Source organism: Talaromyces proteolyticus (assembly GCF_021365285.1).
Source record: "Talaromyces proteolyticus strain PMI_201 chromosome Unknown BGW36scaffold_15, whole genome shotgun sequence".
Taxonomy (NCBI): domain Eukaryota; kingdom Fungi; phylum Ascomycota; class Eurotiomycetes; order Eurotiales; family Trichocomaceae; genus Talaromyces; species Talaromyces proteolyticus.
The window spans coordinates 817,970-845,679 of record NW_025764291.1 but is presented as its reverse complement, the minus strand read 5'-3'; the positions used below and the strand labels follow the sequence as shown (position 1 = coordinate 845,679).

General features: G+C 44.9%; 11 protein-coding genes across 11 annotated transcripts; 4 read left to right on the top strand and 7 right to left on the bottom strand.

The window, feature by feature from the left end:
* Positions 1–186: 186 nt before the first annotated feature.
* On the bottom strand, positions 187–2,605 carry BGW36DRAFT_391166 (uncharacterized protein). Its single transcript, XM_046217566.1, has 6 exons — positions 2,065–2,605; positions 898–2,044; positions 602–870; positions 517–577; positions 382–495; positions 187–354 (listed from the first exon to the last, which is right to left on the bottom strand). Exons 1-6 carry the CDS (start codon positions 2,158–2,160, stop codon positions 224–226), a joined length of 1,818 nt encoding a protein of 605 aa, XP_046065935.1. The 5' UTR covers positions 2,161–2,605; the 3' UTR covers positions 187–223.
* A 1,227-nt stretch (positions 2,606–3,832) lies between these two features.
* Positions 3,833–7,915, top strand: BGW36DRAFT_352001 (uncharacterized protein). The gene is made up of 6 exons (XM_046213373.1): positions 3,833–3,979; positions 4,061–4,630; positions 4,736–5,132; positions 5,194–5,430; positions 5,480–5,555; positions 5,610–7,915. Exons 2-6 carry the CDS (start codon positions 4,313–4,315, stop codon positions 7,759–7,761), a joined length of 3,180 nt encoding a protein of 1,059 aa, XP_046065934.1. The 5' UTR covers positions 3,833–3,979; positions 4,061–4,312; the 3' UTR covers positions 7,762–7,915.
* A 931-nt stretch (positions 7,916–8,846) lies between these two features.
* BGW36DRAFT_391156 (fungal-specific transcription factor domain-containing protein) lies at positions 8,847–10,714 on the bottom strand. Its single transcript, XM_046217565.1, has 6 exons — positions 10,575–10,714; positions 9,850–10,524; positions 9,688–9,784; positions 9,378–9,634; positions 9,036–9,331; positions 8,847–8,978 (listed from the first exon to the last, which is right to left on the bottom strand). Exons 1-6 carry the CDS (start codon positions 10,658–10,660, stop codon positions 8,938–8,940), a joined length of 1,452 nt encoding a protein of 483 aa, XP_046065933.1. The 5' UTR covers positions 10,661–10,714; the 3' UTR covers positions 8,847–8,937.
* Positions 10,715–10,856: 142 nt separating this feature from the next.
* BGW36DRAFT_351999 (HotDog domain-containing protein) lies at positions 10,857–11,652 on the bottom strand. Its single transcript, XM_046213372.1, has 2 exons — positions 11,526–11,652; positions 10,857–11,461 (listed from the first exon to the last, which is right to left on the bottom strand). The coding sequence occupies exon 2, from the start codon at positions 11,449–11,451 to the stop codon at positions 11,020–11,022; it is 432 nt and encodes a 143-aa protein (XP_046065932.1). The 5' UTR covers positions 11,452–11,461; positions 11,526–11,652; the 3' UTR covers positions 10,857–11,019.
* Positions 11,653–12,519: 867 nt separating this feature from the next.
* Positions 12,520–13,380, top strand: BGW36DRAFT_365346 (ribonuclease E inhibitor RraA/Dimethylmenaquinone methyltransferase; the record flags this gene model as incomplete). Its single annotated transcript, XM_046214646.1, has 3 exons — positions 12,520–12,573; positions 12,700–13,032; positions 13,111–13,380. 3 exons carry the CDS (start codon positions 12,520–12,522, stop codon positions 13,378–13,380), a joined length of 657 nt encoding a protein of 218 aa, XP_046065931.1.
* Positions 13,381–13,824: 444 nt separating this feature from the next.
* Positions 13,825–14,391, bottom strand: BGW36DRAFT_308544 (vacuolar protein sorting 55; the record flags this gene model as incomplete). Its single annotated transcript, XM_046212339.1, has 3 exons — positions 13,825–13,958; positions 14,066–14,279; positions 14,350–14,391. The coding sequence occupies 3 exons, from the start codon at positions 14,389–14,391 to the stop codon at positions 13,825–13,827; spliced, it is 390 nt and encodes a 129-aa protein (XP_046065930.1).
* A 402-nt stretch (positions 14,392–14,793) lies between these two features.
* BGW36DRAFT_401913 (putative RNA polymerase II transcription mediator complex subunit) lies at positions 14,794–15,855 on the top strand (the record flags this gene model as incomplete). The annotated part of the gene is made up of 3 exons (XM_046218802.1): positions 14,794–14,887; positions 14,957–15,318; positions 15,376–15,855. The coding sequence occupies 3 exons, from the start codon at positions 14,794–14,796 to the stop codon at positions 15,853–15,855; spliced, it is 936 nt and encodes a 311-aa protein (XP_046065929.1).
* Positions 15,856–16,381: 526 nt separating this feature from the next.
* On the bottom strand, positions 16,382–18,089 carry BGW36DRAFT_365344 (aspartic peptidase domain-containing protein; the record flags this gene model as incomplete). Its single annotated transcript, XM_046214645.1, has 5 exons — positions 16,382–16,627; positions 16,667–16,886; positions 17,050–17,295; positions 17,411–17,699; positions 17,750–18,089. The coding sequence occupies 5 exons, from the start codon at positions 18,087–18,089 to the stop codon at positions 16,382–16,384; spliced, it is 1,341 nt and encodes a 446-aa protein (XP_046065928.1).
* A 2,517-nt stretch (positions 18,090–20,606) lies between these two features.
* On the top strand, positions 20,607–21,412 carry BGW36DRAFT_365343 (lysine decarboxylase-like protein; the record flags this gene model as incomplete). Its single annotated transcript, XM_046214644.1, has 2 exons — positions 20,607–20,650; positions 20,719–21,412. The coding sequence occupies 2 exons, from the start codon at positions 20,607–20,609 to the stop codon at positions 21,410–21,412; spliced, it is 738 nt and encodes a 245-aa protein (XP_046065927.1).
* Positions 21,413–21,546: 134 nt separating this feature from the next.
* BGW36DRAFT_365342 (putative proteasome component Pre5) lies at positions 21,547–22,501 on the bottom strand (the record flags this gene model as incomplete). The annotated part of the gene is made up of 3 exons (XM_046214643.1): positions 21,547–22,185; positions 22,244–22,355; positions 22,464–22,501. 3 exons carry the CDS (start codon positions 22,499–22,501, stop codon positions 21,547–21,549), a joined length of 789 nt encoding a protein of 262 aa, XP_046065926.1.
* Positions 22,502–22,780: 279 nt separating this feature from the next.
* Positions 22,781–27,119, bottom strand: BGW36DRAFT_391142 (putative RNA-dependent RNA polymerase). Its single transcript, XM_046217564.1, has 5 exons — positions 24,931–27,119; positions 23,862–24,862; positions 23,420–23,793; positions 23,210–23,364; positions 22,781–23,155 (listed from the first exon to the last, which is right to left on the bottom strand). The coding sequence occupies exons 1-5, from the start codon at positions 26,768–26,770 to the stop codon at positions 22,917–22,919; spliced, it is 3,609 nt and encodes a 1,202-aa protein (XP_046065925.1). The 5' UTR covers positions 26,771–27,119; the 3' UTR covers positions 22,781–22,916.
* Between the last annotated feature and the right edge of the window lie 591 nt (positions 27,120–27,710).

Below are 27,710 nucleotides of genomic sequence, written 5' to 3'. Positions count from 1 at the left end.
CAATTTCACCGTGGGAGTTTCATGTTGTTCCCTCCATGAAGGTACCGAATTAATGCTAGAATTCTAGTCGGATTCATTCATAGTTTCGCAAAACATGTAATTATCTTTATACACTACACTAATCATCATATCGGGTATTCAATGCATTTCAAAGAATGTATGAGTAAACACCATATTTAATCATTCATTATAATCATACATAATCTATTGTATTAATACGTGACTAGCCTAGCCGGGCGTCATCAGTTGTTTCAAGATCGTCCATGAACTGACTATAGTCCCAGATAGGGGGCTGTGCACTGTTAAGGTTGAAATCACTCATCCAGCCTAGATCAAAAAGGTCCCGTAAAACTCCTAATTCATCTATAAGAAGTGATTTACCTTCTTGGGATACCTCAAATCTGTCTTCTTCGACAGTTGGGGCTGAAGTCCCAACTTGATCAGCGTCCTGATTATTTGGGATTGTGATATTCGTTGCTATGGAATTGGTGCCCTCTCGTGTCAGGGCGATCAAACGTGATAATTTTTGATCCGGCTCATGTGCAACAGTCCACCATTTCCCAAGGAAGGATAAAAGCTGTAGTGCTGTTTCGGCTCGAACCAAACACACTTCTTTTGAAGATATTCCCGGCATGGTGGGATGTGTCCATACACAATATAAAACAGTTATTGCTGCCACGAAAATCGAATGCGCTGTCAGCCAAGTGCATTCCATGTTTGAAAATCGTCTCAACTCCGCATATATCCGAATTATTTCCATAGCGCTGGTCAGACAGGCTTGGGTTGCGCTCAAACTGGGAGATGGTATTTGTGGACTGGGGCGGAAAAGAAGCATTATACATTGATGATATTTTAACTCTAGTAGCTGAACTGTCGTTGCAGGTAGCGAATGAGTACCGGATAAGGAACGTCCTCGTTGACGATTTTGAATTTCTCGAAAGAGTGAAGTACAGGAATTTTCAGTTTCTTGCTGCCAAGCCGTCAAATCTTCCGGCCAGGGGAAACGGCGTGGAGATCGGGACACCCGATATATCATCAACTTGATTTCTGCAACAATTCGATCAAAGCGAAGGGAGTATATGCATCCCAGGTATGCCGCTGGTACTTCATCTAAGAAGGTTTGATTTGTTTCATTCCACTGGGTAGCTGATCCCTCCACTTCATCACTGCTTTCCATTCCAGGAAACGCCTGGTCAATGGCTTCATCTCGAAGGGTAAGCGGACGGCCAAGTATTGTCGTAAGAGTACGATCCATAGAATATGCAGACCAAAATATAGCACATCGCAGATAGCGCATTTTTCGGATATTTTCTGACTCAGGCTTTCGAGTATTCAAGACATTAGGACCATTATCACGTCGTTGTAGCCCCAGGTCCAGACAACTTGCAATTATTGTATGTAATAAATACCATGCATTAAGACCTTCTGGGCTGTAAAAGCTGTGAAGGACCATCAACAAAAGAATCTGGACCCCTTCAATACTATCATGAAGGTTAACATTATTACAGCACGCCATACCCGATAGAAACAGGGCACGGGATGAGAAATCGCCATCAAGCTTAGTCTCGAGAAGGTATGCTCCCAGTGATAGGACGAGAAAAACCTGAGCCGACGCCAACCTTACTGGAAGTCGAAAATTCCAAGTTGATGTCTCCGCAAATAGCTGAACATGATTGAGAACCGCATAAAATGCCTCTTCCAAAATAAAAGGATATAATGACATGGCAGAAAAGTAGGCTTCTGCATATTGCTGACATTCAGCTCCTGACGGAAGATTGATTGTAGGAATCTCGTAAGGAAGTGTGCTTCGTATCCCCCTGCCTATCGAGGACTCCGGCTCTCGTTGATTCTCCCGTTCGCGGATATATGACAATGGTAGACCCTGTGACTGAGGTGCGCTCTCATAAATCAAGCGGGCAAACGAAACTCCAGATGAAGGCCCCAAATACTTAGGATCGCTTGCATTAGATAATGACAGCATGCCTACTTCATGTGCGAGGGGTTGGTCACGCGTAATTCGGCTGGACGCCGAAAAAGCAGGAGACTCAATAGGACCATGATTACCATAATCGTTATTATTTTTTGAGTCGTATGTGACAATAGAGGGCAATTGTTCGTTTGATGAACGGTTTGATCTTGTTTGATTGCCATGTGTATCATCTACTTGGGCCTCCTGCTGGTTATTGTTGGCTTCAAGTTCACGCACGCGTTGTTCTAGATAGTGTAGTCGGCTGGGAAATTAATTGGTCAGAATATACTCAAAAAGTCTTATCAGTGTAGAAATTTGTGCATGATTCTTTTGACCACCATACCAGTCGGCAGTCTTAATACCTCGAAAGCTACTTACCTACGAGAAACTGCTGACAATGAATGGCCTTCTAAACACTCAACGCCAACTTTCGCACAATTAGAACAAGCTGGGAGAGCCCCGTCACAGCGAACTTTTCGCTGACGACAGCGGAGGCATGCCAATGGACGGCGTCGGACAGGGACATCCAAGACAGGCGCTGTCGGCGAATAGTTGGCCATTCTTGCAGGCGCCTTGATCACAAATAATATGCAATATATATAGGTGAGTGAAGATGTTGTCTTCGCGCTAATTACATATCGAAGTAGGTGCGTATTAAGAAGGTGCTCTCAGCCCCAGAATCCGGCAAAAAGCCGAGACCCACAAAATAATAGCAGCCAATAATGCGGAACCTGGGGGTAGCCTCTAATAATATAGAAAATGGTAGCTGGAAACAGAAGATATAAGTGAAGAGATATGTAGTAGTCATAGGTGACTCCAAAATGAAGTTTTTGACTTCAAATTAGTCAATCTTAACCAGCGCTTGCTTAAAAAGGCGTTAATCATTATAGCCCTAACCCTAACCCTAAATGGAGCGAGAAAGGCTTCAGAGCCATGCATTGAAAGATTAAGATTTGAATTACGAGGTACGGCGTAAATTCGACATATATCGACACATTGACCGTGCTTCCGTGGAAAAGATGCCCAGAGTAGTATCTGAGTGAAATGCGACACCTCACGTGGGGTTTCCAGACAAATCATCCGCAATCTGGAAGTGAGTAACCAAGCGGGTCGTCCAGATGTGGGCATGGTGGGGTGGGCTAGCCTGCAAGTCGTTGAGGTGATCATCCAGCTGGAATAATAATCTCTGTTCCACACCCCAAGACAGCGCCCAGACAAGGGGCTTTGCCGAACAAGCCGGCCACTTGGTGATCTGCATGGGCATTGTTCGTTAAGATGACGGTGTGTACAGTCAACTGGTATGTCTTCAGCGTCAATCAACTCCCAAAGCATTGTCAATTAGGGACATGACTGGAAGTCGGACTTACATAGATGTCCCTTTTGTATAGATATCGGGGTTTGACATGGGGCATTATGAAAGGCATTATGAAAGGTTCTACCTAGCTTGGTGTCAAATGTGCGGCTAGTTGGTAACTTGTTCGCCAGCCATCGTCCCTTTCAAAATTTTGTATCTTTAGTCGACGGAGACATACAATAACGTATAGAAATCGTTTAACATTGAAATTTACGATTCCTACTTTTTTATATATTACCTAATATCAGAGCTCGACTAATGAATTATTAAGTCCATATGCGCCGATCAATTAAGCTGCGGGATAATCTCTGATGCTAAAGTCCGTTAATAAGCCGATAGATACTAGGACCTCTCGCGTCATGCAGCCTGCCAATGCAGCAGCTGCATGGAACTACGAACCAAAAAAGAAAAAAGGATTCCGGTCACATTATTCTGCTCAGTGAATTTTGATTATATAGCCTGCATGTTTGCTTATACCCCAGCCACTGTCCCATGCAAATCAACCGCGAATCCACGGTACAGCCGGCATCATATTTGCCCCTATCTGCGTTCTGAACCTCCGATGTCTATGCCGAATATCCGAATATCAAATCAAGAACGTGTTTAAATCTTGTGTTCCTGAACATTTTATCACTCAAGTTGCCTGGTGCATATTTGTACGTCATTCTATACCGGACTCCCCGCCTGCCGAGCGACGTGTTAGACGAAGTTAACTAATTCAACCGAAATCCGTGAAGAACTTTGTTCGTCATCGTGGTCCAAAATTCAGTTAACTATCTGCTTAATTTTACGTCGTGGTCGTGAAGTAGACCATTTGCAAGCCATTCGTACTACTCGCCTCTCTCTGAGTCGAGAATATAAAAGGTCTCTGGTTCCCAAGTCTATTCTCTTGTTGCATTCAGAGCTTCATCTATCCTTTCCCAGATTTTATTTTGAAATTTTTTGAACCAAATATCCCAAAGATACAAGTATATCTATAAATATAAACCATGGTCATCACGCAAACTGAACTTGCAATCAAAGAGCTGCCTTACGGGCGTCGAGTTTTCACCAACGTCATCGACGACGTGGCTTGCATAGATCCTTCTCGTCATTGTCTCTCTATACCACGCTCGTCAAATCCAAAGGATGGCTGGAAACACATTTCGTTCAGTCAATATGCCAATGCTATCAATCGCCTTTCACACTGGATTGTTGACCGAGCTGGACCCTCTCCGGAAGGCCAATTTCCTACTTTTGCCTACATAGGACCAAATGATATTCGCTATTTGGTTGTTGTTGCTGCTGCTGCTAAATGTCAATTCAAGGTGAGCTCTCTGCTGTTATTTGGGTAGATCGGTCAATACAACTGAGCGCGTCGCTTTGTAGCATTACTTCGATTCAATTCAAAGCTAACCTTTGGATATATTTAGGTTCTATTAATTTCTCCTCGTAATCATAAGGAGGCTCAATTGTCTCTTTTTGATGCTACTGACTGCAAATGGCTCTTCTATACTCCGGAATTCAGTGATTTGGTACAGCCGTGGCTACAGGAGCGTGACCTCAAATCTGCCATTGTTGAAGAGATAGGTGCAATGCTCTCAGATGAAATAGCACCTCACTTTTCTTACAGCAAAGATTTTGAAGAAGCTTGTTGGGATCCTTATATGGTTTTACATACCAGCGGTAGTACTGGTACTCCCAAACCAATCATTTGTAGGCATGGGATGATAGCTCAAAGTGATGCTTATCACCAACAAGCTACTTGGCTAAATTACACCCATATGGCGAAAGCTTTTTCTGAGCGTGCCAATACAATGCTTTGCACCAGTGCGTATTAAGATATTTCGAAATGATTTACAATATCTGAAGATCTAACCAAAATTCGCAGTGCCACTTTACCATGCACTTGGGATTTATATGTTTCTCTCCTTTACGGTGTATTGGAATACGCCCATGGCTCTCGTCTGTCCCGAAAAACCACTCACACCTGAAACAGCTGTGGAATTTATTCATTATTCCTTGGCCGATGCTACTGTCCTGCCACCCTCGACTCTCGCAGAAATGAGCCATAATGCCGATTATCTTGAGACCCTTAAAAATTTATCATTTGTGACAACTGGTGGGGGTAAGTTGTACCTATCTCCCATCTTAAAGCATTTACTGACAATCCCTAGGTGCTTTGGAACCAGAAGCCGGTGATCGATTGGTAGAGGCTGGTGTGGAGTTACAAGCTGTTATATCATCGACAGAGTTAGTTACTACTTATCCCACAGGACATTGAAGGCGCTTGACTGATTCTTGTAGGTATGGCTTTTATCCATTATATTGGCAACCCCGGAAAGACCTTTGGCGTTTCTTCATATTGAACAATGATCTGTTTGGATGCGATTATCGAAAAACAGGCGACGGTGTCTATGAGCAGGTAATTGTGCGGAATAGCCAACCTTCCAAATTGCAGGGAATTTTCTACACGTTTCCCGAGTCCAAGGAATTCGAAACCAAAGATCTTTATCAGGCCCACCCAACCCTGAAAAACCACTGGTTACACTTAGGTCGTATTGACGATGTAATTGTCTTCTCAAATGGCGAAAAACTAAATCCAGTCTCCCTAGAGACGATAGTTGGTAGCCATCCCGAAATTCACAGAGCTGTTGTGATTGGGCAGGGTAGATTTCAGGCTGGAATGATCTTGGAACCCATTCAATATCCAAAAGACGAGAATGAACGCCGAGAACTGCTAGGGCGAGTTTGGCCAGTTATACAAAGTGCTAATAAAGAAACCGTTGCCCATGGCCGAATAGCACGACATATGGTCATTATAGCAGATCCTAGCATGCCATTTCCCTATTCTTCAAAGGGTTCGCTTCAGCGAGGGGCTATGTTGAAACTTTACAGCGACAAGATAGAATCACTCTATAACGATAGTGGTATTCTTGAGGCGCCAACATTGGACATCGCATCATCAGCAACTTTGATGCAGTCTATAATAGACATGTTCCAGAACTCGATCGGCTTGTTGAGTCTCGAGCCAGACATGGATCTTTTCCAAAACGGGTTCGATTCATTACAGGCCATGAATGCCTCGAAGAATTTGAACGCAGGCTTACAAAACTTGAAGCCCAGCTGCGAGTTGAAGATAGCACCTCGTGATATTTATAGCAACCCGACCCCGAGGTTGCTCTCTGAGTACATTTACCTACGTCTCAACGATGGCGATTATAAAAACTTTGCCGAAAACGAAACCCTAGATTTGGAAGCTATGCTAGAGAAGCAACTCAAAATTCTTCCCAAAGCCCCAGGCAACAAAAGGCCCGCTCCTTTCGATCAAGAACAGACAGTTCTCCTTACTGGATCTACCGGAAGCTTGGGCTCATATATGTTGGATCAAATGGAATCTTGTAATTCTGTGAAGAAGATTTTTTGCCTCAATCGGGGTGAAGATGGCGGGATGTCGAGACAGCCAGTGGTGAGCAAAGAGAGGGGACTGCGTACTAGCTATCCAAAGACAGAGTTCTTCCATGCCGACCTTTCTAGGCCCTATTTGGGACTTGAAAAGACTGTGTATGATCGATTACTGGATTTGGCAGATTGTATCATTCACTCCGCTTGGACCATTAACTTTAACCACGCCGCCAAAACGTTCGAGCCGCAAATCCAAGGGACAACTCAATTGCTTAATTTCGCAATTCAAGCCAAGAAGCAAGTACCCATCGTATTCTTGTCTTCTATTGGTACTGTTGACAACTGGAAGGAACCTAGACCTATCCCTGAGACCCATCTGCCCGACTATGGCCTCGCATCAAACGGATATGGCCAATCTAAGCTAATTGGCAGTTCGATACTACACTACGGTATGGAACAGTTAAACGTACCTTCCAAGATTCTCCGCGTTGGTCAGATTGCGGGGCCTCTCAGCGAACTTGGACAATGGAACCCGTCGGAATGGCTCCCAATCATTATCGCTTCTTCAATTCAGCTAGGCATACTACCAAGGGACCTCGGTTCGCTAGATGTGGTTGAATGGATGCCTGTGGAGGATGTTGCTTCAACTGTCCTCGAAATATCTGGAGTAACTTCACAACAACCAGCGTTAGATATGACTGGCTATTTCAATGTCGTCAATCCATCCCCCGTCCATTGGGCTGAGTTGACTCCAGCTGTGCGAGAGTTCTACGGTCAAAAGGGGTTAGATCTCAAGCTCGTGAGCCTCGCTGAGTGGGTGAAGGTAGTAGAGGAAAGCGCAGAGATTGGAAACAGAAACCCAGCCATTAAGCTGCTTGAGACATTCAAATCCATGATAGGCAAAGCCGGGTCAGCAAGTCCACAATTCGCTTTGGATAGGGCAAGGATGGCCAGCAGTACATTCACGCAAATGGATCCAATTACGCCCGAGATGGTGCAGAGATGGTGCCGACAATGGAATTTTGAATCTAATTTGCAGCATGTTGCACCGTAAATTTATCATGGTAATATTCATTCTTCTTGCTACTGTTAAAAAAGTGAATGGGATGCTCATGATATTTGTTTTTGCTCTGTTTCCAGGTATCCCCAGATGTCAAATGTCTTCGTAACTAGTTTTAGAATTGAAAATCCATAATGCAAATTTAACCAAATGGTGTTAGTGCGATATAGTAGAACACTTTCCAGTCCCAAAAATAAGGGTATGAGAGCAAAATATGTTTGTTAGGCCACTTTTCAAATTCACGAGCCAAGGAGTCATCGATAACGGCCCCGGCGGGAAGGGTGACAGCTCAGGGTGGCCTTTCATTGGCAGGCGGAACCCGCACCTTCGGCCTCCAGGGGGATGGCCGGGGCCCTGCCAGCCTCTACTAGAACCCCGAATTGCCCAGCGCATATAAGCGGCGTGGGGTGAGGAGTTCGTTTGATCCTTCTAACTCTAGGCACCATTTTGGGGCAGGAAGTGGGACTAGTTAGGGGCTTAGGTCCCTATAGGGCTCCTGAGCGCCTACGGAAACGAGACCGTAGCTTAAAGCTAGACAAGGTCGTTAAAATTGATTATAATAATAAATGCATAATAATAATAAAATCATCGATAATACATGCACGAAATGCATTGATTACTCAACATTGCTTAATTAGACTTTGGCCTGTACTTTATGAAATCTTTAATTGGATAATTAATACAACCTTACTTCTGCTTATTATGCATGATGAGTTGGACCATGGCGCTAAAATCCTTTCATAGCCCGCCCTTCGAAGCAGGCATCGAAGGCCAATTATTAGCATGCAATGTAAGAAAATTTCATACATAATAAATCATATGACAGGTTATAACACTAGTTAAATAGCGTTGGTGATCTCCAATGTCTGAAAATTGAAAAAATTTGTGATTGGTGTCTAGAAATCGTGGGTTATATTGATGCAAGTCAACAAAATCGAGGAGTAGGAAAAATTAAGAATAAATTAGAAAAAAATATGGAGTAATTTTAATAGAGCAAAATTTTCCGTAGAAGAATAAATTGGTATTTAGTCCTTACTAGTTGCTTTAAATACCCCAGTGTATGAAAATGCTTATAATAGTTATAAAAGCGAAATTGATAAAATTAGTCTGAAATTCGCCGGCTAGATTCCAATAGATTCAAGCTCAAATACAACACGACACCGACACTTATTAGCTTGCCTGCATATCGTTTAGGAGAGTCACATAAACCTCTAAGTAAAGAGTCATTAATTTCAATCATTCCACAAAAATAAAAGAATAAGCCATACCAGTAAGTTTCCATCTTTTGCCCAAAATTTCGAACGCTTTCTCAAGATCTTTTAATACCTGAAGGCTTTCACTGTGCCCTTCTTGACGATATATAGCGTAGAAATATTGATAAACATGAAATCCCCAATGCGTTAAAAAAGGAGATGGTTTGAATATATCTCTAAGATTTCCTTCAAAGAAAAGTCGCGCCCGACTGAGGAATATGGCAGCTGAAGACTTTCTTGCGGGTTCAAAATACTCAACATTAGACTGGTCACCACCACAAGCAGAAATTGAATATAGTAAAAATACGGCACTATCTAAAGTCAGCATGTTGCGTGATGGAAATTAGAATATCTCACCTATTCAACACACCACGTGGTACGCTAACTGGAATAATCGCAGATCTAGTTTCATTATCTAGAACAGTCATTAGTGCACAGATCGTGCGGTAAATTTGTGCACCTTTTTCGTTATAGGCTTGAAGCGGTAGGTGGTCGTCGGAAGCATGCTGAAGCACGCGTCCAATAAGATAAGCTGCATGAACTAGAAGCCGGAAACTGCTCATTTCAGACTTCGCCGGTGATAGCAATGTCAAGTAGGCTTCTGGTGACGGATACTTCATTCATCAGCACTTAGACTTTTCAGACCACAAGCCTCCAGAGCCCCTACTGCTTGATCCCAGGACACATCATCCGAAGGCAAATTCTCGTTTTTATCTGGTTCTTTCAGTAACAGAGTCCCCTTTGGATAACCAAGCATCATGATACTATAAATTATATTGATCTCGTTAATATTTCAATTACCAAATGGGGAGCAGGTTTGTCTACTGACCGTTCCATAGAATACACGGCCCACCATAGCCGTCTCCGTGTCTCCGCCTCAATCCAATTATTGGTGTCTTCAAAAGATAAACTGCCTCCGTTGATTCCTAAAGCAGCTAGGTATCGCGTGCAAGTGCCAAGAGTTATGAATGCTGAAGGGTAGATACCATGGCTGAACTCATAGAAGAGAAGCAATAGAAGTGCTTGCAAAAGACGCACAGTAAGAAAACCGTTGACCTCAGCACTGACGAAGCCCGTTTTTATTACTAAATATTGTGGATTGGACCGGGGGTCATCCTGTACTTGCTGGCCTAAAATTTTGATGCATGCAAGGAGCAGAATCGCCGCGCCATTTAGCTGCCTGATTTGGCTTAACAACTTGACTTCTAGATCTTGACGAGGAATAAACGGCATACAGAAAAGATCCGTTTCTTCGAGAAAGTCTGTTATATGCTGTCTCAAATTGTCGTCACCAATTACAAAGCTCTGTAAATCACTAGGAATTGGTATGTTGCTAGTGCTGTCACCTATAAATTTATCTGGGAAAAACGGGTACCCCAGAAACTTCCCCTCGAAGCCAGTTGGCCGAGATACTTGATCTGAATCTGGTGTCTGGGTCAAGGGTAGTCGGATTGGAGGCTTATTTGATGAGCTGCTGACGCGATATTCGCATCGATCGTGGGTTCTCCCGATTTCTCAGCATTCATCTTTGCGTGGAACAGTCGCTAAACAAACCTTAGGCAGGAAGAACATATGGGGTACGCTCGGTCACATTTTTTCTTGCGTAGTCTGCACTTTACGCAAGCAAGCGGTGGCTTCATCAGTTTAAATAGAATATTATTCAGTATATTGACGCTCAAATTATTTAGAAGGACGTTGGAAACTGGCTGCGGGAAACATATGTGACGTTTGGTGGAAACCAGAAGGCCACTTTCGACCCGATCAGCAGCCAATCAGAACCCTGTTTAGTTAGCATGGGTGACATCTATCAATAGTAGTATAAAAAACATTTTAATTATTTATATGTTTTCTACTTGGTTGTATTATGCTATCTGAGGCTTTAACGACGAAGTCGAACGAAAGGCAGGAATACGAAAAGATATACGTTAGGATCGACGAAAAGGTCTTGCGAATGAAGAATTTTAAGTTATCAACCTTATCAATTCATGCAACCCACTCACTATTGACGGACATATTTTGTGTGAGAGCCCTGGACGACGATGGTTCTCTTCCCTTCCGTCTCTTTTGAAATAGTAACCGTTGTGAATGCAAGCGTTTTCCCAACTTTTCCCGTTCGCCCTTCAATCTCCACAATGTCTCCCTCCTTCGCTGTCGAGAGGAAGGAAACGGACATATCCGTACTGACTCCGGTACTGGTAGCACCATGAGAAGCAATGGCCATACCGGATGCCCAGTCAACTACGCACGCTGACAGTGTGCCGTGCAAAGTGCCTTTAGAGTTGACATGGAGACTTTTGACAAGTAATCTTGCTTTGATGAGGCCCGTTTCGGCATGATAAACCTCAATGTCTTCCAATAGCAGAGCATAGATGGGGCTGTTTTTGCGCTGTCTATCCCACACTTCCTTAACGTTTACTAGACAGGAGGCCATCGTGATTTATCTGGCAAGTGGGGGACTCTTAGTTTTGTTCATTAATCATTTTCTATTTCCCCAATGGGCCTTACCAAAATCCAGTAAATTTTAGAGAATCGAAGTGTATATTTGAGTAACAGAGGAAAGAGAGGAGCATTGACTAGTCAAGTAAGCTGTAGAACTTTGTGTAGAGGAGAGCTGATCATTCAAAAATAGCACATGAAAGTTGAAGATACAGCGGGACAAATCAAATTCGGTTTCGGCTCCAGGGCCACCCTCCGATAGAATCTCCACAATACGGACATCCGAAAGTGACTAGTAAAGTATAGGAATACCTCGAGATACGTCAAAGTGCTGAGATTTCCATAAAATAATGCATTTTCTATATTCAAATAGATTTAAAGGATTTGTTTCCATGTGTGAGGAATAAGCGCGATCTCAATGCAATTTCACCGTGCCTTGCCAGATGTAGATTCATGAATTAAAAGCCCCAGAGGCTTATAAAGACCGAGGGAAGAAACCTTCTTTGGGTTAGGTATAGTGATGTATTGAGTTATTGTCAATTTAATTGCGTAGAATTTGGCACCAAATCAAGAGATTTCGCAGATGCAAACCTACTTGCAAACGTGTCCATCTATCATGTTAGGGTTAGGGTTATGGCGATGTCTGATTGTTAACCCTCGTCTTCCTCAGAACGGGTACCATCCGAGGTTGGCGCAGTCGCGGACAACGCCCGATTGTATTAGAATGTAAGCACAGATAGGCCGGCCTCCTTCGGATGAACAGGTTAGGCTAATGCAAAGCTCAGAGCCCGGTTGTTGTGAATACATTTATAGAAGATCAATTTTACAAATGCTTGCTGTAGATTGAATATCCTTAGGTATGTCACCTGGGATAATTCTGGCGTCAACAAAACAAATCACGGGTATCCTCCGAGAAACATCCGTTGGGCCCAGCTACAACGTCATCTGTGAACTTCAACCCCTAGATTCCATAGGCATCTAGCTTCGCATTGAACTACTTTCAAGACAAAAAAAGCACTTATAACTCTCGAAATAATTATTCGACTTAACAGTACCAGATAAGATGGCTACGGCTTCCAAAGCCCTTCAAGGGCTACGCAAATTCACTACTTGCGATGTACGTTGATTTCGCGACTTGAACGCCAATTTAAACAATGTGCTTTCATATATTCAGTCCTCTTTTCAATGCTCCAAATTTTTATATTCAGCCCTTCTCTACGAAATTGCTAATAGTCCATGCTAGATTGGCGACGCCCTCGTCAAACTCAAGTACCCTTATGGAGGCTTCCTCGACGGGCTTCAAATGTTCTCACCCGGCCAGACGGGGACTCGTATCTTTGGGCCTGCAATCACTGTCAAGATGGTGGAAACTCGCAGTCCGGGCCCTAACCCTCCCACACATTTTGCCGACACAAATGAAGAAGGCCATATCATGTACATTCAACAACCCAAAGGCCTACCGTCAGCATGTTGGGGTGGACTTATGTCTACAAGAGCAAAAAAACTTGGAGGTTTAGGGGTGATTGTTGATGGTCGGATAAGAGATGTTCAAGAGCACAAGGATATGCAATTTCCAGTAAGTGATAAAACCACCATTCCTTATTTACTTCATTTTGAATTCAACAGAGTAGCTATTGACGATATATTTATTTAGGTGTTTGCTCGTGGGACTTCAGTTCTGGGGTCTAACACCTTCACCAGGGCATCTGAAATCAACGTTCCACTTCAATTCAAAGGAGATTTGTGGGTGTATCCTAAGGATATTTTAGTTGGAGATGAGAATGGAGTTGTTGTAGTACCTCCTTCCCTGATAGAGCAAGCTGTTGATCTGTGTCAGGAACGCTGGGAAATTGATGAAAAGACATTTGCCGCGTTGTATGCCGGAGAGCCAATGGGGCCTACAATCAAGAAATTACGGAAGTAAAATTGGTCATCGTGGTGGTTCTTAAGGGAGTATATATCTATTTCTCTAAGATAGAAGTTGTTCAGAGCCGTGTATGATAGCAGATAACTAGTCAACTCATGGACTACTTACTTGCAGACATAATAGTCTAGGGGTGAATGATCATCAATGCCATATAGAACTTGAGAGAGGCCTAGTGCGGGGACCATTCATCATATAGTACATCAATTGGTCATAGTAAGAATCACATTTTAAGACATGAAAACGTCATGACTTACAAGGGCGAATCCCAAGGATTATTAGACACGTTTAGAATAATCAGCAACATAGAAAAAGGAAATCAGTTAAACATGCTCCATGAATTCGGCTGCCAGACGCTATCAATTTGACCCTGCCAATAACTCAAAGACAATTATAATGACCACGTGTTCAGCCCAATACTCTGCATTATCACCTCTCCTCTCTTCAAAACTCCTCTTGCTCCCTGAAAAACATGCTGAAACTGATGATGGTGCCGTAAATAAGAAGACCACCAAGGATTGACATGATCATTGCAGGCACCTCGATAGCACCACTATGCGCGAGTGCCGTTGGAAGAGCTGCCAAAAAAGAATATCAGCAAGTATGTTATTAGAAGCGAGAGTCTCTGAATATCTGGTGTAATCCACGATGAAGATAGTGTTATAGATTCCTATATCCGACGTACCTATTCCCATAAGCACCAAGAACCCAGTCAGGAAGCGTCCAAAGTCCACGATCGCGCTTCCCGAGCTTTCCATAAAATCATCAGGATTGCCACATTGGCTACAAATCCAGTTTGGTAGTGGTGCAATTATATACGTCGCAACGACTGTGAGCGGAAGGAAGTTGTGCCATAGAGCCGCTGATAGAATAACGAGGAGAAAGCCGATAGCTAGGATCTATCCCGGAAAATTAGCTTCTCGGCCCTTTTGGAATATCACTGCAGCATAAAGGTAGACGCAAACATACAAATGAAAGCGCGATTATCGTTCGCAAGCCTTGCGTCGCCATGTTTAGGCTATAAGCTTCGAGGTAATGCGGAGGTGTGAGGGTTAAGCACAGCGCCGAGGTTGGCGGCAGGCTATCTTATCGAAGCTTTAGAGAGCAGTAGAGCTGCATATACGACGTTCGCGGCGATTAGGCTTTCAGGAATATTCGCCAAATTAAGAAAAGTATCTTGAGGTGTTGGGCTTGTATGCGATGGAATGATGCCTACGCATTTCGGCGGATTACGTTCCAGAGGCTTGGCAGGTTGCAGTATCTCGGCCGCTGCAAACAAGACAAACATCCGCTGCCTCTCATTGTATGCCAGCTGCTGCACTATCTTTTACTCAAATCACTTATACTTTGCTCTATTATAAGACGACGCGAATTATCTGTCAATGTGAATCGCTAACAAGATTTTTCGGCGAAATGGATCAGTCTCCAGATGTCAATTTGGAGGAAGTGTTCTGGCGATCACCCCAACATGTGCAAATGATGGGAGGATTCCTCCATTCAAATAACAGTAAGGAAGCAGATCGCCTACGTCGAGGATTGTATGCCAGGTCAGAAGCTAACCAGTTACATTGAAAAGTATTATTCTACTTCGCAGAGTCGCCTTTTTTTGACGCAACCTCCAATAATGCCTCCCTCGCTATCCAGGCCAACTACAATGAAGCCTTTCGACATTTTCTCGAGACGCGCGAAGTCTTTGAAGGCAGATTAAAAACGATGCAAGGGTTAGAATTCATGGTGACATATGATCCGTTGCAAGATGCGGCCCAGTCAGATACAGAATTCGCCCATCCGCCATCGAATATATGGGTGATTCGAAAGCAGCAAAGGCAGAAGCGGCCAGGGATGGAAGATGATGTCGTCGTGCTCTCGACGTATTATATTGTCGGTGATTCTGTCTACATGGCCCCTTCTGTGTCCAGTATTGTGGGCAATCGAATAGTAAGCCAAGAACTTTTGTACTAATTGTTTAGGATCACATACTGACCTTTAAAACAGCTTTCCGCCGTGACATCGCTTACGAAACTTCTCACTGTCGCCTCTCCTCTTCCTATTTTCACACCATCGTACGGCCATATGTACATGCCCCCTGGCCCAAAGGCACTAGACGGATCCCAAACATCATCGCAATCGCAATCACAATCTCAGCTACAAAGCAAGGAATTCACACCAGTACCAGATTCTCAAGGCTCCACAAAGCCGCCGTTAACCAGTGCTACAAACGTCAAAGATACATCCTATCAAGACACCCGAAACTTAATGGAGGCCATGAACCTCCTTTCTAAATACGGTGATGAGTTCATGGATGAAACTCCTCTATCAGGGGAGCCAGGCTCTTTCATTTTAACCAAAGCCAACGAACCTGCGGGAAGCACTCGGCAGCCCCCTAAGACGAATATGCACGCGCCTGCGCTTCCCAGGAAGACTGGGATTCCGAGTATCACGGAAGCCTCTACTCCGGTAAGAGGTGCGGAATAGCATGTTTGGAGAGTGATGATTATGAATGCATTTTTTACAACAACAGCCATTGCAACGCCGTTATGATACCCATGATTTCTCAGGTTTTCATTTTCCTTTTAAACAAGATGAAATCGCCTATCATTCTCTTGTGTAATATAATAGAATTCCAAAAGCACGGGCCTGCCTCTTTCAAAACTCGGATTGATATCTGCAACTTTACAGATTCCGTCTCAGCACTGTGACTAATGAATATTGCCCTTTGCTTAGGAAAAAATAGTACCATACACGTTTCTAGAGTTGAAAAATCCATCTATATCAGTGATTAGATCATACATTGGCTGAGCCTCCTTGACTATCTAACTAAACAAAGTACGCCTTCATTAGTCGAAATATATGCATTGCTTGTTTCACATTTTAACAAGGCTTTTCAAATGCTGAGAAAAAGAATAAATATAACTACGCATTCAAATGTTGAAATAAGATTGTCAAATCGAGAACGAATGAAATATTTAGTTGAGACTCCACATCAATCCTCTAATAATACTCACATCAACAATCCAATAACTGCGACCAATGCTGCCGGCATAAACGACAACTTATCCATCTGCGTAGATGACGCAGCAGAGGACCCCGAAGCAGAAGGAGACGAGGTCGAGCCCGTTGCAGTCCCTGATGCAGTGCCCGTTGCACTCGTAGCTTGACCAAGACCGCCCGTCAATGTCGCCGTAGCACTGGCTGGGAGCGAGAATGACGGAGCACCAGTTTCAACCTCCTCCAACAAGCCCCGTGGCTGTCTGATGAACGGTTACAGTCTGAGCTACCGAAGTACCGGCAATGGAGATGGTGGTGCTGCTACCCTTTCCACCCCGATTTCTACCATATTCGACGACGTGCTGTTGTACTTGGTTCGAGCAAGCCATATCTTCTCCTCATCTAAATCATAAACAACGTAAGCGGATCGCAAAAATGTATCCCCTAGAATCCATTCATCTCCTTCTTGGACGCCAAACTTGCAGCCTTTGTTCCCATTGAGCATGGTTACTTCTGCGCTATATACTGGGAGTGCAAATTCAGAAAAGGGGACTTTAATGATGGGCCCATTGTTGCCGCCAAATCCAAAAATTCAAATTTCCATTGGCATTGGCTGCCAGCTCGCAGTCGACAATGTCAATGCCAGAAGCGGAGTCCTGGGAGACGCCAGCCCAAGAATACAATTCTTCAAACACGTCCGAGGGCACTTGGAGTAACGTCGTACCAGAGTCTAGCAAGACTGGAACAGCATTGTTACCGCTTAGTGAGAGATACTGAACTTCGTGTGACGTCTCAAGGCCGAGAGAAGTCAGAGCGACGGTCATGGTGCTGATAGTGTTTGTATTTGCGTCGGGCTGGATGTCGAGGCCGTAGAGCTCGCCGGTGTATTTGTCGGTGTCGTAGCCACCAAAGAGGATCTGACCGGAACTTGCTTCTATTGACATCAAACACATGCAATTAGTGATATGAATAACTTGGCCATAGGTTATATATGGTAGATGAAATCGTACCAAGGTCATCCAAGTACAAACTGTATGCTCACGTATTGATAACTTTTTCGGATACAAGCAGATCAATGAAATTGGCGTACGGCTTCTCATGTTGGTTGGTCACCAAAGCCTCGTTCACGTCGAAACCGACACCCAAGATGCCAGTCCGTTCATTCTTGGCCGAATACGCGACTGCCATGTTCATCTTCTTGACAGTGATATCTTGCAGCTGAATAGTGTCTGAGATATAGTCGCCCTTGACAAACGACCCTGCAGTACCGTACTGTATGTTAAAGCCATTCGCGTCTTGAACATAGGCTGTAGACGAATCATTCACGTTGACTAGGACAATATTAGATGACTCTGTGACTTTTAGGGAGTCTTGCGCATACAGGAGCCGCCCTGACAGCCAGCCTCTTTGCATCCTTCTGGGCTATACACCCAGAAGTCAGTGCTGCCCGTGTCAAGCTGGACTGCAACCTGCTGGCCAGGCGTGCCAATCGTAACATTGATGCCATATAAAGAGAGTTGCACGTAGTTGCCGAGCTGTTCAACGGGGGTTCCTGCTCGGGGGGTCAACGAGCGCTGGTGGACCTCTGCATTTCGCTGAATAGGGAGTGATAAGACTTTCGGTGCTTGTTCATCGGCCCAGCCCAGGCCGAGCAGGAAAAATATATGGGAAGAGTCCTTAATTTCATGGTTACAGATAAATACGAGGCAGTATCTTTTCATTGAATTCAATTGGGGGTTTTAATAACAAGAGACGATTTTATAGAAATGAAACGGCGCTTTATATTGTTGTAGATTAATGTGTACAACCTCATAAGGCTAATTCCCCCAAACATCCCTGTTCGTTCCATACAGGTTATCCTTGACGCTCAGACAAATACAATACCGAAGCGTCTAATGAATCGACTCTAATCATCGTCCTGATCGTGCTATATCTGCAAACCCACCCAATCATCAGACTAAATCTCGGCCCCAAAAGTACTATAATCTTTTATTTCAAGGCACGTTACAATAAGTGTCATAGGTATCGAAAATAAGACCTCTAAGAGCCGACCACGGGGTTTAGTGTAACAGGGGCCAACCAAACATATAAGTTGTTATAAATGGATATATTGAACAACAGCTCGTATAGTTAACAAGATCGGCGACCCTTTGACTTTATTTTGACTCGACAAAATGTAAGCCCTAATACATGTAAACGGATCCATCCGGAGATTATGGATGTATGCATCCGCCACGAAGGTTGTCCAGCTGATTGGCCATTGCATGACAGATAAACAAGCCTTTCATATTCAGCCTTATCTTCGTAAATGAATCCAGTTATGAACAAATTTGTGAATGACCGACCACATACTAACGATTCAGTTACAGCTTCCTACAATCATTCCCAGTAAACAAAGTCAAGAGTATCACCTTATCAATTAATATACACCAAATAAATTAATGTAAACTGACAAAATGCCCGTCAATTGATCATATTTGTGGTCGAAAACTCTCTAATACAGTACGCCAATTCTGATTTCCGACCAGAATTTATTTATGAGATGTATCACACCATAAGGGTCCATAATAACTAGAGACCTACTCTTCTCCTCTTTTGACCCCATCTTGAATGAATAATAATTCAGCCGCAAACCACTAACTAGACAAGATCATCTAGATTAGTTTATCGCGCATTAAGTCGTTGGTTGACGTGTTTTACACTAACAGGGTATCTCTATTAGTGCTACCAAAAAGGGGCATCTAGAGCGAGATTGCTTACCATTACTAACAGAAATTTCAAAGAGATGGGCTATTCCACTTCTCGTTATGCTCGTGCAGTTCCGTCTGTTCTGTTATGGTGCTACTCAGGAAGCCCGAAAGATAAACTTTTAGCTGGAATTGCAATGCCCAAGTCTTTGATTCTAGAGACGCACGGCTCTGGTCGAAAGTAAAATGACTGTAAATTCACATAATGTCAGACACTGAGGTTTCATGTCCTTTCTATACCTATCAATTGACGGAGATGGCCACTGAAATTCCAAGTTGCCAACATGCAAGGCCCTCATATGAGTGGGTGAGAGCAGCTCAACAGGTTGTAAAATCTCCGGAACAGCTTGAGAATGTTCAATTTAGGCCAGCACATCAATTGATACGCTACGCTCGAAGATTGTTATGCTAACATAATAATATCATGGCTTCCACGGCCATGCATTGTAGACTGTCTCGCCCGTCTAGTTCTTTCAAGTGTTTTTCTTTTTTCTTGCCGCTCTTGTTCAATCTGCTGACTAGAAACCAGTCATTTACAGACTTTCAGCCCATCTCCTTGTGTACTCTTCCTGCTGGGCTTCCGGAACTCGAAGGACGAGCGCCTAAAGACTGGGTACCTTCACGAAACAGAATTTTCAATCCCCGGAAAGGATCAGCTCTTTCGCAGCTCGTTCGAAAACTGCTGAGCATTGAAACCAGTCTCAATCGAGGTTCGGCATTTAAAGATATCTCTCACCTCTCCTTCTTCCTCTAAGCAAGATTATGGTCATCCGTTTCAAGTACTGTCTTTGACAAAGAATTGAGACGTTCGTCTTTGATCACACCGACCTCTCGAGCCACTTCATCCAGCTACCTGTAGCAACAATTCTATAGCCAAGACGAAGCATACACAACCAGGCATACACTTACAGTGACGTATCGCAGCTTATCAGAAGGTGGGGTCTCCGATTCCAAGCGCAAAGAACCCCACCATCCCAATTATTTCTTCACCTCTTATCCCTTTCTCGAGTACCGGACCGAGTACCGGAACGAGATGTGCTGCGAATGATATGCCACGTTCGCGGTAGAACGGGCCATGCTCGGATCGCATTGGCAGGTCATAAAGATGGGCAATGCGGGTGTTTCTGCTGCCTGCAATAGTGGCATCAGTACGAGTTGCCTGGAGTAGACTAGACAATACTAATGCAATACTAAATGATAATAAATACTGTTCTTTGTCGCGGATGGGTCTGCCGCTTTTCCCCTCATCCAACCGGATTCGGAGTTGTGTTGGTGTGAGTCAGCTTCACTCTACTTTTTGGATAGTCTGAACCATTCGCTTTGTTCTGGTTGTACGTATTTTCACTTGTCTGGACAAGTTGAAAAAGTCTGACTATTCAAAAGCACTGTTGAATTCATACATAAACCTGGCTGCATAATAAATCACCATATTCTATCCTTGACTTTTCAAGCACCGTCAACTATATCAAACAACATCGAGTGCGTGCAACTATGGCTACTACAGAACAAGACAAACCAGTAGTTGTCTGCGTATTGTATGCCAATCCCTCCTCCCTCCTCTCATTCACCACGTCAGCTCCATTCTAACTTCTCTCTCCTCCAGCTGCGGCTCCGTCGCAGGGGAAAACCCGGCGCACATCCAAGCCGCCAAAGCACTGGCACGCGCCTTCCACGAGAACAATGTCCAACTCGTCTACGGCGGGGGCACCAATGGCCTAATGGGGGCGATAGCCAGAGAACTAGTCACACTATCCGGACCGCAAGCAGTACATGGTATAATCCCACAAGCGCTCGTCAAAGTCGAACCGGGATATCAAGAACTAAACTCGAAAGAAAAAGAAGAGGGGGGAAAAGTGCAAGAAGGAGCTGGAAAAACCCACGAACGGACGGTTCGTCTCGACAAGCGTACGGAAATAAACGAGACAGAGTATGGCATGACATCCATCGTGCCGGACATGCACACTCGCAAGCGCATGATGGCTACGAAGGTGTTGGAAGGGGGACCGGGGTCAGGATTTGTAGCGCTGGCAGGCGGGTTTGGCACAATCGAAGAGGTGATGGAGATAACGACGTGGAATCAGCTGGGGATTCACAAGGCGGGGGTTGTGTTGTTGAATATCGGGGGTTATTGGGATGGGTTGATTGATTGGATTCGGAATGCGGTCGCCGAAGGATTTGTGAGTAAAGCGAATGGCGAGATTCTGGTTACCGTCACAGATGTGAATCAGGTGCTGCCCAAGCTCAAAGAGTATAAGACGAGTGTGGATAGGTATCAACTGAAATGGGGACAGGAGTAAACTCGGCTACATCACACCCTCTCGATGTTATTCCCTGCTATACTAGAATAGATCGTGTCCATAATTGAAGCGTAAATTGAAACTTATGACATTTCATATTTGAAGCTTTTATGAATCTATGCAAGAGAAACCCCCTACTGCGTGTCAACCTCCATTTCTCCACTCTGCTCACCACCCTCTGCAGCACCGTCCAAAGCCTCCAACAGGGGTGCCACAATCTGACCATCATAAAGCTTGAAAGACTCAATCTTGCTCTTCGCGCCCTGGGCCGCCAATCCCACCACGCCAACAGTAGTATTATCCACCGTCAACTCCTTGTCCTGCGACAACGTCTCCCTTAACGCCTTGAGGCCATGGCTAATAAGCTCATCCCTGCTAGAATCCGCAAACTCATCCAGATTCCTCTCTAAATACGTGCGTGCCATCTGCGACCTCGCCCCAATAGCGCACGCCAGCATCTCCTGCGTGAGTCCCGAGGGCTGGAATTCGTATAGATGAGGGCCGGAATCGTCGACGCCTGCAGCGAGCAGACCAACACCGTATGGCCGTTTGCCGTAGTGCTGCGTGTTTGTCTGTGCCCGATCGCCAATTTGCGCCACAATCCGATCTAGTGGGATGGCCCGTCCGTAGCTCATTCGTGATCCGAGGGATTGCTGTTTCATAAAGTTGGACAGGACGCGGGCGTCGGACGAGAGGCCGGCGATGGCGATGCCCATGTGCGAATCGATCTCGATGACTTTCTTCTGGTACGAGGAGAGTTCTTCTGCATTGCGCTGTATAACTGCGTTAGCCATGTCGATGCAACAAGAGAATCAACGTATTGAGAATCACCTTCAGTCCGACAAGGACCGCATGTGTTTTGCTAACTAGGCCCACGACAACAGAACCTTGCTTGACAGCTTCCTGTGCATATTCGACTTGAAAGATGCGACCTTGCGGTGAGCTACAAAAAAACAAAATTTTCAGTACCAACAACAAAGGACAAAATCAAGCTAAATGAGCGGATTGGAAGCTCTGCGGAAAGCTGCAATCAAGAGAGCTAGCTGCTTACAAGGTCACTGAATCGTTGTCGTAGTTGTTTCTAAACATTGTAGAGGCGCCTAATTAAGTAACGGTGGAGAAGAACTGTACTGGAAAGAAGTAGGCGAAATGAATGGGAAGAAAAGCAAGATGGTGAAGGTGAAGCGTGTGGTATGAGATAACAATGAGAGATCCCGGAGAGCAGGCAGTGAGGACGACGCGGTTCGGGAAGCTTCAGTCCTGTTTGGGCAAAAGTGTGGCTTGAGCTGGACATTAGCCACAGTCACGTGTTATCCTAGAACCTGAGGCTGAACATCAACGTTTACTTTTATTCCTGGAATCGTTTCATATTAACGACGTGTATTCATGAACTCGTGACAATTTAACTACGCTCTCCTAACCGTACATGCAATGCAAAATCATCATCACACCCCATCTCGCAACTACCGAATCAAACTTCCCCACATCTACCCACAGCTCCTAATCAATAAGGCATCCTCCGCTGAAACTTGTCAATCTCCTGAAGACAAGCAATAGCCGCAATCCACGGATAACTACGGAGTTTAATCGTGCCCGACGATGACTTGTGCTTATCAACAGTGGTAGTAGAACTGCTCATAGCAACCCAGAAACACGCGACGGATCGTTCCAGTGACTCCTGTTCTTCGGACGTTCCCTGGCCTGTTATCAGTCCCATGACCCAGGTAACCAGACTATCGTATTCTAGCGCCATTTGTTAGATAAAGCATTAGAAGAATGAGGTAGGGAGAAAGTTACCCTCTCGCATCGTCTTGGAAGCTTCTTTTTGCTGTACCGTCTGTTTGTGGTTCTTCCCCATGATATTGCCGATGAAAACTTCGACCTCGGTCAAAGCGGTTTTCCATGGCGTTTCTGAGTACCGATACATCATATCCTCCAGGTTTTCTTCATAGCTATTCGCAAAAATATCAGCAACCCACTCCAGAACAAAGGAGAGAGGAATCTTACATATCCCTCACAACAAAACCCTGCTCTTTATGATGCTCCCAAATAAAGCCCACTGTTTCCCGTTGAATATAATCCCACAAATAATGCAGCAAATTCACTGACTGCTTTGGCTTCGAAGCGGTTTGTAGGTCAACAAGGAATTTTCGTTCATCGATCTTACGAAATAGATATCCCAGAACGCGCTGGCTTTTGTAATACCGTCGCCCGGGCCGCATGTCATCGTCGTCGTCGTCGGCTTCATTGACGTCGTCATCCCAGGTGTGTTTTTCTTCGGCTTCGAGAACTTCGATGCTCTCAGCGACTCGCACGCGAGGTCCCGGGGCCATAAAATCGGGGCGGTAGTGGGGATATCTTGGGATCTTCGTAACGTCGACCTTTCATAATAAAAATCAAATTAGTAACACCTCATCGAACGAGATACGTTTAGATTAGGATGACTGACCGGTGTGCCTGTCTTCGAAAAATCCACAGCCGTAGAATGCAGTTCCGCCAGCGTCAAGCAGTCAGGATGAAACGTGCCGCCTTCACGACAATCTGCGAGGATTTTGTGGGTAGTAGCAATCCGGCCTAGCTGGTCTTGCTGCATGAACGTGATGAAGAAATCCTTGATATCATCTAGAGTCACCGCTCTATCAAGGACCACGCCAGGAACACGCGGGTAATCTGCCGGTACTGCCGTCTTGCGCAATTTGAATCGGTCATCATAAATAATATTGAAAAGATCACCATCAAGATCACCGCCGCTAAGCTGACTGGGTAGGTCCCTCATACCCTTTTGGCTGAAAACAACGCAGTTGTGCAAATTTCGAAGTGGAGAGTCCTCTGGTACGTCAACTGCGCTGACAAGTTGGACGTCGCCAGGATGGAAGGCGGGAGAACGGGTTATGATCACGGCATCATGAACTAAAATCTCTCGCTGTTTCCTTTCATTCATAACAGGCACGAATATCTCATGTTCGTTCAGAACCCCCGTCTCGTCCATAATTCCATACAGCGTAACAGCCTTGGGGATACGGATTCGGGCCTTATACTTGAGATCCCGCAGCTTCGTGAGGATTGTGAGTTCCACGGCCTGTTTGAGGAAACTATCATGTACGTAGGACAGGTCCATTGATTTCAATACCAAGATCAGCCATGGTAGACGTATCGATTTAGAGATATGTGATTGTTCAAGAAAAGACGCCGCTTGCTGGGGGGAGTGAACGATTTGGCTGAGAGATTCTATTTCTTGTCTTTGGAGCTCAAGAAATACATCGCGGGCGACACCCAGATCTTCTAGAATTTTGATTAGCGGTGCATTTAGGTAGCAGGGGAGCTTCTCAATGCCAGATCCGCAGATTTCAATGTTTGATTCATCTTCAGCGTGGAACTTAATCATGGAGTCCCGTAGTCTGATAGATGGGCCTTTTAATGTGCTGTCTAGCGACAACATGCCTTTAGCTCCTGGATAGGGAGTGGTGAAGTCAGTGATATATTCCCCTGCCCGTCAGTATATGATTGAGTCTTCTTACCAGAGAAACGAATCTGAAAAACCGTCGGATTCACCACTGCATGACGAGGATAATCACGATAAATCCTCCACAGAATCTCTTTCGAAATCGTTCCGCAGCCATCACTGAATACCCTGCCATTCCGTTCCACATCTGGCACCCTCCCGACTACATGCTTCTCAATGGGAATCGAAGTCAAAGTATCCGAAAACGTCTGACCCAGTCTCGCCGCGAATTTCGCCGGCGACCTGATGAGCAGAAAGTCGCCTAATCTGGGAATCAAAGTGTCCACGCTGACCCGGTCCCCAAGGTTATCCTCAAACGGTGCCATGAACCAGCAGGTGCGTGATCTGAGTGACGAATTCGAGAATCCGAGAAAGTTGTAGAGGCGGTCTGCAATAACAATACCGTCGCGGAGGACCTCTCGAAATCGTCCACGGAAAATCTCGTCCAAGTCCGTGCCAATGTCGTACATCATGGGATCCCCGGACTCTTCGATAAACCGCACGCGAAGGAAAGAGTCGCTGTAGGCGAAGTATCGACGTAATACGCGGTTTTTGATTTCGGGGTTGGGTCCGTCGAGGTATATGCCGGTGGGAGTGACGCTGGCGCGGTGGATGGCGATTTGGTTGTGGTTCATATACCCCGGTTGGCCTGGCCTTGCCTCGTCAATGGCATGCGAATTTTCAAGATCGGTGATGATATGTTTGATGCTTTCTAGGCTCACGTCGTTACTATCTGCGTGCGGCGTAGGATAATGAAGTTTCCTTGGTAGCTCTCTGAGAACTCTGGCCACAGTCACGTCTTTGTGTCGTGTAAGCAGCTGTTTTACATGCGGAGTGAGACGGTTTATTTTGTACATCGGCAATTCTCCATTCAAAGCCAGCATCTGAAGCTGGAACATGATGGCGAATGGAAGGCCTTGACGGACCAGTCCAACAAGAAAGTCACGAAGCTGGTTCACGTACGATTGGTTGTGATAGCTCAATCGATCTTTCCATCTTTCTACCTGCGGGATGTTGCGGTCGTTGGAGAGGCCGCGGACGAGGGACACATCAGCAGGACTGGCCAGTAAAATACGATATCCAAAGCATGCAGAAACGATATGCTTGTGGTCGTTGTTGAGGAAACGAAGTCTTATCTTCTTCTCTTCTTGTTCCAGTCGTGCTACCAAACGAGCAGCTCGAGGATAAATCTGCAGTGTCTTTTTTGGGGGAACCCGAAACAGATACGGAGGAGCCACTCCAGAGAAAGTTATCGATCCACCGCCATAGTCCACGAATATCGAATCAAATAGGTTCCGATACTGGAAATCAAGTCTCAGCATCTCCAGTGGGTTTTCGGGGCTCTGGATGACAACGGTCAGTTTATTCGAGTTAAACTTGATATTACCTGGCTGTCTCAAATTCCAGTACTCGACGAATATGGGAGTGATCCCTGCGAAGTCGAAGACACCACACGACAAGGCACGGATTAAGAATTTTCTTGGCCTCTGAGCTGCGTCCCCAGTAAGTGAAGAAGGAGGACGGCGAGGTCGACTTCGACGTTCAATTTCTTCCTCGCGGAGAGATAACAGCATGTATTGGTCTGGTTTGTTCCTTCCTTCCTCAATGAAAATGATCGTCCCCAAAACCTTCAGCTGCTGATGGGCTGGAATCCTCGACCCTCTTTGAGCCTGTGGATATCTGCTCAAAAACCGTTTGGCCTTGTCAACATCTGCAATCGTGATGGTGGCATGTCCGCAGGCGTGTACTCGACATTCAAATGCAATGATGTCTAATGTTGCCAGGATGGGCCTGAGCTCTCTCTTCAGGTGGTGTACCTTCAGATTGGTAGGCACGTTACGGCAGAAGACTTCCATGTTGGAGATCTAGACGTCTTAGCTATGCTGTTAGTGGAAGAGCATCTCGTTCAAGTAAGGTGCTAGTGAGCCAAAGTAGACGAGCCTAGTCTGGGAGAACTGCGTATTGTGGAAGAAGTCAGGATATCGCAAAGCAGGTGGTTGCTGAGTACGAAATGATCAAAGTCAGTTTCATCAACGAAAATAAACCTTCGTCCGTTTGTCTGAAGCAAAACACTTCAAATGTTGTCAACTAGTCGATGGCTGGTACAAGATGCCAGGCAACCTTCATACGAAATAGGGACCGTTTGTTAGCGGAAGCCTCGTAGCTCTACGGAAGTGCAAACCATATCAATTGATATGTACAAGAAAGAGGGAAGAAGCGTGGCAAATATGTCTATTCCTGTCGTAAGGGGACACTGATTCAAGTACATATGTAGGGTGCGCCAGCATTGTCAACAAAAATAGCTGTGAATATGAGATAACAAAGCCCAACTCAACTCTACATTCGAACGTTAGGCAGCCTTGCACGTGATTTGACGATATCACAGGGCAGTTTGCATGTGGGTAGAGTGACGACTCCTGTGAGTGACTAAATGTGAACAATTGGAGTTAGATGAAATAATCATCTAAATAACTTGAATGATAGTGAATTGGCGAAAAGCGTCGAACACCAGTTGACCAATTTATACATCCAATTCGCATGTGCCCAAGTATGCAAGATATACAAGATATATATATATATGAAAACCAAGCGACCCGCAGAAACAAGGTATATACAATCAGAAACCTGGGACTCCGCTCCAGCTTGAAGACATGTTAATTCCTGCAGGAGAAGGACGAATGATATAGATATAGGTAGTCATACATCACGGTCATAATAATAACAGTAGTATAGGGAGCTGTCTGAAAGGGTTGACCCCATGCCCGCCTGCCCACGGTAGCACAATCTGCGTGGCAA